The 10392-nt window shown below is 46.3% G+C and overlaps 1 protein-coding gene across 1 annotated transcript; it reads left to right on the top strand.

The window, feature by feature from the left end:
- The first annotated feature begins 5708 nt into the window (after positions 1-5708).
- Positions 5709-10016, top strand: LOC122376750 (neurotrophin 1-like). The gene is made up of 7 exons (XM_043356692.1): positions 5709-5791; positions 6453-6587; positions 7047-7237; positions 7468-7563; positions 8784-8898; positions 9085-9206; positions 9512-10016. The coding sequence occupies exons 1-7, from the start codon at positions 5774-5776 to the stop codon at positions 9618-9620; spliced, it is 786 nt and encodes a 261-aa protein (XP_043212627.1). The 5' UTR covers positions 5709-5773; the 3' UTR covers positions 9621-10016.
- The last annotated feature ends 376 nt before the right edge of the window (positions 10017-10392 follow it).

Raw genomic sequence — 10392 nt, 5'->3', positions numbered from 1 at the left:
CCATCACAGTGCAATGACGCGTGTCTGATGTATGACAAGGAAACGATAAACACCCCTTCACACCTCACCGAGAGAGCTATGGATCTGAGATGAATGCCACTGATTAATTGCTCAATAAGTGACTGGTGGGAAGAGAAATGAATTTGTTTTAAAAGAGAAGCACTGGATATTGATGGACCCTGTGTTGACATGGGCGGTGAAGGAGGTTCATGCTTATATATAGCTTATTTAATGTCTCCTCGCCACCAAATGCCCTTTCAATATGTCTTTGGTTGGTACCTATATAACAACAATATTCGAGTTTTTTGAATAATATGCATTAGTTGAGTTATAATGCTATTTTACTTAGGCAACTCAAATCTATGGCGTTCTTGACAGACCACAGCAATTTTAGCTGCAGACTGGCATATGCATGAGCCAGTGTTTGCATTGCTCGTGAGAACTAAACGCCCATTGAACTAAACGCCCATTAACAGTAAGGCTGTGTTTTTTTTCCGCCGCGTCATATTCCCACGAATTCAGTCGCTCGTTCTCATGTAATGAATTAGTCGCACCGTGCTCGCTGATCACAGTTGTTGATTTGACCATAAACGGAGCTGTCGGCGTGAGCCAAGGCTGATATAAACGAGTCACTATTTGTTACGGAGCGAGCGAAGCGAGCGTAGTCTTTCCTTAGATTAACGGAAATTTCTGAGTATGAGCGGCCGGCCGGCCGGCCGGCCGTGCGGACGCTTTTGCGAGGCTTATATCTCAGCAACCACTTGACCGATTTACACGCGGTAATTTTTGTAGGGTAGCTTCATTCCTTCTACCAAGTATTGGACTATTCCCGATGCATGTGGGTGACCCCTTATGCACGTGCCACGTGCAAAACGAAGAGGTGTCAGTTTTGTAATTGTTGCAATATCTCGGTAACTACCTGGCCGATTGCGCTGAAAGTTGGCATGTAGGTAGGCACCCATTAGGCATCCATGTGCCAGAGTTGGGGTGCTGCTGCACGTGCGCACGTGCAGGGGTCGATTCCAGATCTCGAGAACGGCTGGACCGATTGCGCTCAAATTTGGTACGCAGTTAGGGACCGGTTAGTAGGGTGCCGTGCACAAGTCAGTTGGAACCCATTTTGCACGTGCGCACGTGCAGGGTGCCGCTTCCAGATCTCGAGAACGGCTGGGCCGATTGTGCTCAAATTTGGCACATCGCTAGAAACCGGTCAGTAGGGTGCCGTGCACAAGTCAGTTGGAGGTACCCCCTCGAAATTTCGCACGCGCAAGGCTCACCCTCTCGCTCGCTCCGTTAGTCGCCCCAAAAGGCGCTATACTGGTTTATATTGAAGTATGAATGACGGGTGGTCATCGATCGAAGCCAGATTCCTAAAAAAAAAACTTTCCAAAATAACCCAGAGTAATTATCGCTCCCGGCAAAGAGTGGGCCACCGCGTTCCGAACTCTAGTCACGTTTTTTGCGATTTCACAAAGAGGGCTACAAATAAAGTTGATGTCTAACATACCCGACCATTGTTTCAAGTTAGATCTTTCGGCCTCAATCGGATACTCATTGCCCATGCTAGATCAGGCCACTGACTGTGATATCACGCGCAGACCTCTGCACTGTTGATGGTTGCTGTAAACTGTCAACGCATGAAATCATAGAAACTCTTTTACAAGCGCCAGTTCGATATTGGGGTTAAAATGGTTACGGAGCGAGGGAAGCGAGCGGAGTCTTTCCTTTAGATTAACCCGCGCCCTGCTGGGGGTCCTGGATTTCCACGCCCTGCTGGGGGGGGGGGGTGTTTGAACACCCCCCTTGTAACTCGGCTCCTGGGCCACGTAGCGATACGCGGAAGGCGGCGTTCGAAAGAGCGTAAAAAATAATGACGAAATCACTTCGGTCAATTTTTTGGTCAGGTCAAAGGTCAGGTCACCAGAGGTCATTGAAGGCAAAATTTCGCCGATTTCCAGGTCGAATGTCGAAAATTTCCAAGAAGCCAACGCATAACTCGGGAACCAATAGAGCTACAGCGCCGCGGAAAAGTGCATTCGATAGCCCTATAAACGCCCTTTCTGAGTAATTCTCTCAGATTTGACCTAACGTCAATGGATTTGCCTACAGGGGGCAAAAACTACAAAAATAGCCGATTTTTTCGGAAAGAGTTTTTCTGCAATAACTTTTGACCCAAGCTTTGTACGAGCTTACTTTTACCGGCATCGTGTTCCTCTCGTCAAGACGCATCGAATGAACTATAACTTGACCTTGAAAGGTCAACTTGAAAATTTGACCTCAGGTCAAGGTCATGACCTGACCGGAAAGGGTCATGTTGCATATCAGTCGATCCGTATCGTCGAGCTGAACACATATAAGGCGTTTTCATCGCTCTAGCATGCCTCTATCAAAAGTTATTTGCGAAAAACTGTTCGATACCATTCGTGACCTAAGATGACCTCAGGGCACAAACAGGGGTCACGGACACCATTTTCATGTTCAGTGTGTCTAAACCACTTGTAATACGGTGTTTGGGAGTGTTTATAATGTCTTTCGTCCAAAAGAGGCGCATTTCAATTTTCTCCCATTGACTTATAATGGGGAGGTCGCAAAATTGACCCGACCTTAGGTCATCGATATCAAAATTCTGAGATATACATTTTGTACATGCTATTGCTCTTAGCAATCGCTGAAAGTTTCAAAGCGACCGGTCACTCGGTGTAGCTATGACAGACATTGAAACTTTTTATGAGGTGAGGTCACTTCAAGTGACCTGGTGACCTGACCTTGAATGACCTTGGTCTGAAATTTTCACAACATGTGTAGAATTGATGTATGATAAGGTGTACCAAAAACGGCGGCGCTTTGCGAAAAACCACAAGGGGGGGTGTTCAAACACCCCCCCCCCCCCCCCAGCAGGGCGCGGGTTAACGGAATTTTTTTTAGTATGAGCGGCCGGCCGGCCGGCCGGACGGCCGTGGGGACGATTTTGCGACGCTTATATCTCAGCAACCACTTGACCGATTTACACGCGGTAATTTTTGTAGGGTAGCTTCATTCCTTCTACCAAGTATTGGACTATTCCCGATGCATGTGGGTGACCCTTTATGCACGTGCCACCGGCCACGTGCAAAACGAAGAGGTGTCACTTTTGTAATTGTTGCAATATCTCCGCCGATTGTGCTGAAAGTTGGCATGTAGGTAGGCACCCACTTGGCACTGCATATCCATATGCCAGAGTTGGGGTGCTGTTGCACGTGCGCACGTGCAGGGGTCGTTTCCAGATCTCGAGAGCGGCTGGACCGATTGCGCTCAAATTTGGTACACGGTTAGGGACCAGTTAGTAGGGTGCCGTGCGCAAGTCAGTTGGGACCCATTTTGCACGTGCGCACGTGCGGGGTGCCGCTTCCAGATCTCGAGAACGACTGGGCCGATTGTGCTCAAATTTGGCACATCGCTAGAGACCGACAGATGCAAAGTTTAACCACTACTGAAACCTCACATTATTTTAGCAGTAGCCTGTAGATAAGCGCCCCATTTGGTCATCATCGACAGAACAGCGATCACAGAGAAGAAAGATATCAGTCGCCCGACCTATAGAGCCTCAGGCCCGTGGCCATGGACGCACCGACTGCACAGTGGAGTTTACTTGATGACGATCAGCGCCAAAAAAAAAAAACGCACAGTGGTCTAATTCGTGACGATCAACACAGCAAAGTAAAAGAACGCACAACGGCCCATTTCATGACGAAGGATGACGTAAAAAACGCATAATGGCTCAATAGAGAGTTGTGAGAAGAATGACAGGATCGGTTGGATCAAAGTGTCAGTTAGACGTGACGACACAAATAAACTCATAGTCATTGAGGGTTGCAGTATCGTTATCATTGTAAGGAGTTGGTTTGCATGGAAGCATTGAGCTGCATTTTGTTAGATGTGAACTGGGTGTCAAGGATCGGTGCAATACAAAAGTATTTGGTGTTAGTTAATAATTATGTACTTCTTATATAGGTATATGGTTTATGAAGCTATTTCAAACCTCACCGGAACTGCTATTCTACAGTCTGCAGTTTTGGCCTCTGCATTGGCTAACCGCGTAGAGTGGTTGCAATGTCATTTTTTCGCTTTGCTCTTTACTGTAAAAGAACTTGGCAAAATAACAACGGGTATATTCGTGGCCAAAAGACGCAGCTAATGGTATCAAAGCTCAGCAGCACTAGCACCAGCAGGGGCGGTAGCATGATCAAAACACATCGAAACAAATGCTGGTGGGGATCGGCTAAAAGATGGGAAATTTTACGCGCACTCTTTAACTCGACTACTGAGCCCAATATCACCAATGCCGTGAATAGGCTTTGGCAGCACTGGCCGGAGTTGCTGGCAATAATATGAAATGTATTCTTTTTATTTACGTCCAGCGAATCTCCCCAAATGTGTTTAATGGCCTGGATGAAGATGAACATTGCCTAAATGAGTGAATTAATGAATGAATGAATGAATGAATGAATACTGATTTGTTATGAATGTTGTCAAAAGTTGTGAATGCGCATTCACGGTATTTGGTAAGGTTGGGCCCTGCATCACGCTGCTGACAAACGGTAAGCAGAAATAATAGAAAGTTAGAAATAAAATTAGAAAATAAGTTAGAAATAACGCTGGCGGAGGAATCAAGCAAGTTTCGTTTCTTTACATCAGGTCAGAAGTCAGGTCACATTTTCTAGATTGAGATGTTTTTGGATATCCCAACCTATAACTCGTGGACTAATGGAGCAACAAAATGGCGGAAAAGTATTTGATAGTTTCTGCTGACCATGTCCCCATGCTGGGTTTCCATGTCCCCGGTTTGACCTCAGGTCAATTGTTTTAATCAAAAGAACGGACACTATGATGCATCACAAAATCCCTATATTTGGAAACTCAATAGCGTGAGACAAGATAACGTGGAAGTTGCTCTTTTTGATGAGATGAGAAAATGTACTTCACACTTATTCCGTTTCGTGAGACGGTTTTCTGATACACTACCCGCTATGGAAATCGTGGGACAACATCTAGGATATGAGCTATTTAGTTTATAGAGACGTCTCGGATTGATTTGAGAGGCATGGACACTCGGATATTTTGTGAGACAATTTCTTAGCTAAGGCATCCATTTTGTCAGGCGGCGTCTCAAATACACTAAATGCCCACTGTGAGACACTGTGAGACACTACATGACACTGCGTCTCAGAACCGTCGCCAAATTTGCGAGGCAGTGTCTCATGGGCATTTCGCGAACAATATCTCGGCTAATCCTCATAATTCGTGAGACAGAATCTGAAATAAACAAGCCATTTTATGAGGCACTACCCTGGGGAAACAATGTATGTATGTAGGCATTGTATGTATTGACATCAAAAGCCTTCCACATATGGCGTGGCGATTACGGTTTAGTTCCGAGTATAATGGGTAACAATCATGCGGGCAGGGGGAAGAACACTCAGCACTAGACGACAGTCATCCATCGATGGGGGTCGCGACAATAATCATCTACATATGTACAAAGATCCAGTCTATGAGCAGACTGAGCAGATCCTATGGGAGGCAGCGTCTCAGCGACACTATCCCGGCTGCATGAGCGGCCGGTGCATCGTGCCGTCCTCCGGCCCCGCCCACCCGGCCGGCCGACCGTCAGGGGCGGAGCCCCCGGCTCACGGTCGAGGTCACGGCCCGTTCACGGGTATATAGACGGGGACTCGGTCGGACCGATAGCACACACGGCCGGACCGTCCGACAACAGATTCCGACCAAAGACAGCATGGCGTTCAGATTTGTGGTGAGTAGAAGTGTACACTGTACGAAGTCGAAGACGTGCGCCACATTGTATGTAGGTTTGCGATGGGGATTAGCTCTACCTACAATCCCACAAAATTTTATTAATTCCATCCCTGCATGTTGTCTCCCCTTAGCTTCTCAGAATTACGATAGGAAAAATAAAATCAATAAGAAATAAATTTTCAGCACTTGCAGGTCTTTTATCATTCTTAGAGTGTTCCCTTAAATTTTATAATTTACCACGCAAAAAAAGGCAATGCTTGTAACTGGCTCAGCCAAAAACTCAGACGTATTTTTCCTTGTTCCAAATTTCTTTTTTTAGCTTTACACACTTTTTGTCAGCCCTCCCATGTGAACGTCTATCCTTTAAATCCCCTCTTTACCTCCGTCCCTTCTATTTCATTTTCGCCGTTTTCTCTGGATGTTTCCCCATGCCTTTCCCTTCCTTCGTTTTTCTCCTCACCCATACTTCATTTTTGAAGTTTTTTCTTTCTGCCTTTATTTCTCCCGTTCTCTTGCATCAAATTCTCCCGTTTTTTGTGCTTGCCCTTTCGTGTCGTCTCTCCCGTTTACCCCGTTGCGTCTCTCCTACATACTCCGTCCCATCTCTCTCGTTTACCCCGTATCGTCTCCCCCATCTAACCGTTGCCGTGTTCTCGCAGCTGGCTGCCGCGGTGGCGGCCGTGGCTTCCAGCGCGGCTCCCCCGAGTTACCACTCCACCACGTACGCCCCTCCGGCGTACGGGCCGACGCACGCGCCCAGCTACTCCCCGGCGCCCACCTACGAGAGCTACCAGGTTAGTACGCCGGTAGTAGAGCTACCAGGTTAGAACGCCGGTAGTAGAGATACTGGAGTAGTACGGGAGTAGTACGAGGATAGTACAGGAACCAGAGTAATACGAGGGTAGTACGAGCTACCAGGCTAGTACACTGGTAGTTTGAGTTACCAGAGTATTACACGGGTGGTAGGGATACTAGAGTAGAACGAGGTTAGTATAGAGATAAGGCCAGGGTAGTCTGAGCTACCGGGTCAGTACGAGTAAAGCATAGCTAAGCTACCAGATAAGTACAAAACGAGTGCAGATGCTACATTGATGCGAACCTAGTCAAATATCTTCTTTTCCTCATTGCACATTACACATCAGCTTCATTAATTTTTTTCCGAGCACTTAACTACATTGGTTCGAAAGTGGTCTTAGATAAATGTGTTATCCTTAATTAAACGTCACTTAAAAACAACACTTGTACCATTTCAGTATCAGTACCAGCCTCAGCCATCTTATGGACACCAGCCGGCCTACGGACATCAGCAGCCTGTCTACGGCCACCAGCAGCCTGCCTACGGACACCAGCCTGCCTACCCTGCCTGTCCTCACTACCCTGAGGACCCGGCCTGCAGCAAGAACAGCACCGATCCCTGGTGTCTCGAGGACTCCGAGTACCCCGAGTAAGTACCCACAGAAACACCGACCCCTGGTGTCTCGAGGACTCCGAGTAAACGTCTCTGAGTTAGTGCTGACAGTAACAATAATTCCGATATATTTTGCACATTTTCAATGTTTTGCTAGTTTATGATTAAATATAAATACAAGTTTAAAGATTTATCAATGATTTGTTTTTTTAACGAAAAATATGAAAACAAATGATTGCAGAAATATTTTCGTTCTTGTATTTCAGGTACGAGATCCAGCACGCCATCAGCTACAACAAGCACAAGGTACTGGAGCTGTACGCCGACGTGGCTGACCTCAACACCGAAAACTCGGTCGAAAGGTGAGAATAAATATGTTTACTTTTCCAGGTAGAACGCCAATGAACCTCAATGACACTTTGTATGGCCTTTTTAACCCTATTCCTGGCGGGCTCCGCCGGGACAAGAAACTGGCGGGGGGGGGGGCCGATTCGGCCCCCCCCCCTGAGATCTCGAGAACGAAGCAAGATAGCGACAAGCGGTAAACGGCATCGGATACGCACGGCCAAGATCTACAATTTTTACTAAGGTCATTTTCAGGTCAGGTCAAAGATGACGTCACAGGGGTCGAAAAAGTCAAAATGGCGGCACTAGATATGGAGAGAGTTTTTCTCGAATAACTTTCGAATTAGTCAAGATAGGAACAAACTAAGGGCATCATCGTGATCCTCTCGTCAATCCGCATCGAATGATATATGTTGACCTCGAAAGGTCAAGGTCAAAGGTTGACCTCAGGTCACGTGACCTCGAGGTCATCATGTATATCATTCGATGCGTCTTGACGAGCTGAACACAATGAGACCATCCACGCGTCTGTATCTTGTTCCTGTACGGAGTTATTGGCCAAAAACCTTTGGTGACCTTTGATGACGTCACATGACCTCACAGCTGCCCAACAGCAAAACAGACCTCAAGGTAGTGAAGGTTGATCGTATATGAAGTCATGTATGGTATATGGGGCCATTCCGACCCGTTTTAGTGGTAAAAACAGGGAGTTGATTTTTCCCCCATTGACTTATAATGGGGAGGTCGCGAAATTGACCTGACCTTAGGTCACCGATATCAAAATTCCGAGATATACAAATTGCACATACTGGTACCCTAACTAAACCCTGAAGAGAAGAAATTGATCGGTCAAAAACTCTAGCTCTGGCGTGATTGCAAACTTTTCTGAGGTAGCGTCACCAAACCGCCTCTGGTGACCTGACCTGAGGTCAGATCAACTCAAAATTTTCAGACATGTTGCGTAGAAGCCTTTGAGGAAAAGTCAGAAAATTTGAGCTTCCTAGCTCAACGTGTTTGGGAGATATAACCAAAAAACCTCAGGGGGGGCTCCTGAGGCCCCCCCCCCGCCAGGAATAGGGTTAATGTCTAAGTTAGATGTTGTGTCTTTAATCCCCTAACATTTCTGTCTGTTGCTAAAAATATTTTGAAGGCAAAAGACTTCAGTTGTAGGGATTCCAAGGGCTTTAAAGTGTTGATGCAGAGTGTCTAACTTCTTATCGATGTTGTGTTTGTTCAGGCTGACTGAGATTGAGGAGGAGACGTACCTGTGTCCTTCCGAGGTGGGCTACGTCCGTCCGCTGAGGGCCGTCAACACCGACGGCAAGTGGAGGGTCATCGTCAACAACATCAAGGTAAACTATAACAGATACGGACCTTTGAACAAAACAACAGTAAATGCAATTTTATATGCTCTAAATGCTCGCTAATTCCCATACTTTTCATCCATTGGGCCACTTCGCCGAGCCTGATGTAGCTATAATCTGCCGTCATCCAAATAAAACACAAGTACCGGAGGTGACCGCTAGATGTCTCTGCAGGTCGACTACGAGACGTTCACCCAGACGACGCGCATCGAGAAGTGTCTGTCGGCCGGAGAGGCCTGTCCGCTGGTGCCGCAGTGCTACGAGTCCAGCTGCCTCCAGAAGTCCGTCTACCACAGGTCAGGATCAAGAGGAAAACAACACATTTTCACTTCATGTGTCTTCCCAATACATAATAGCACCTGGACTACATTGCACTGAAATGCTACTGACATGTTTGTGTCTCTGGCAAAAAGAAAAAGAAAATGTATTTAGATGTGTCTTCTCTTTGTCTGCTTGGTTGCTCTTAACTTTTTCAAACTTCGCACGTAATATGCGCTCATTTTTCATTTACTTCTTCTCCTCTACTCTGTTGTTTATTTTCTTAACGCGAAAGCATTACTTATTTATCAATGAATGACGTGTTTTCCTTGTATTCACACAGGTTCCTGGTGTACGACCCGTGCGACCAGTACTTCCCCTTCGCCATCGAGACCTTCCAGCTTCCCGCCTCGTGCGCCTGCTCCCTGGGAGCTTACGAAATCTCCCACTAGATGGCAGCAGCGACCACAGGCCTCTCGATAACACAATATCGACTGTAGGCACCGTCAATGACTTCCTGGTGATTGCATTGTAACTTATTTCGAGAGCTTCTGTATTTATTATCGCAAGATGCTTGTAGTAATGTGCGGCGGTGAGCATGCTAGTTAGGAGCTGTATTTTTATAGTTCTTGGTGTGAGTTGGTGTTCTTGATCTCGTGCTGGCGGCGCGGCGGCAGTCTCTGGGGGGAGATTTTTACCATCTGCGACTGGCCACGCAGTTTTACGGAACATCGAACTCAACAAAACGTGTTGCGTATGTTAATTATTTATGATTTCATGTGTCTCTGTGATGATTTTGTAAATATGTGAGATTGTGTCAACAAAAATACACTGATATTGCCTAAGCACATATGATTTTAAGGGATATTGCGTCATTTTCAACTACTTATTAAACGCATCAAATGCTTTTGCCTGAGACGGTTTCATTCGGGGTCAGCTCAAACGGCTCATCACCAGAAAATGAACGAGACCGAGATTTAAACGAAATGGAGAAGGCCAATGTCAAATCCCAAACAACCGAATAACAGTGTGCCGTCTTATGTTCCCGCTATGGGCTTACCAAATGTATGAAATGATCATAGATGTTAATTTATCATATGTAAGTTAATGAAATTAGACAGCAACGTTTCACTGAAGTCATATCCTCTCATATTCGATTAAAAATATGCGAAAACTGAACCCCCGGTAACTTGTTCAGTTTTTAACCCTCGCCGACCGAGGGAG

The sequence above is a fragment of the Amphibalanus amphitrite genome, unplaced genomic scaffold (assembly GCF_019059575.1).
Source record: "Amphibalanus amphitrite isolate SeventyFive unplaced genomic scaffold, NRLGWU_Aamphi_draft 002274F_arrow, whole genome shotgun sequence".
Lineage (NCBI taxonomy): Eukaryota > Metazoa > Arthropoda > Thecostraca > Balanomorpha > Balanidae > Amphibalanus > Amphibalanus amphitrite.
This window is presented reverse-complemented; position numbering and strand designations above follow the sequence as displayed.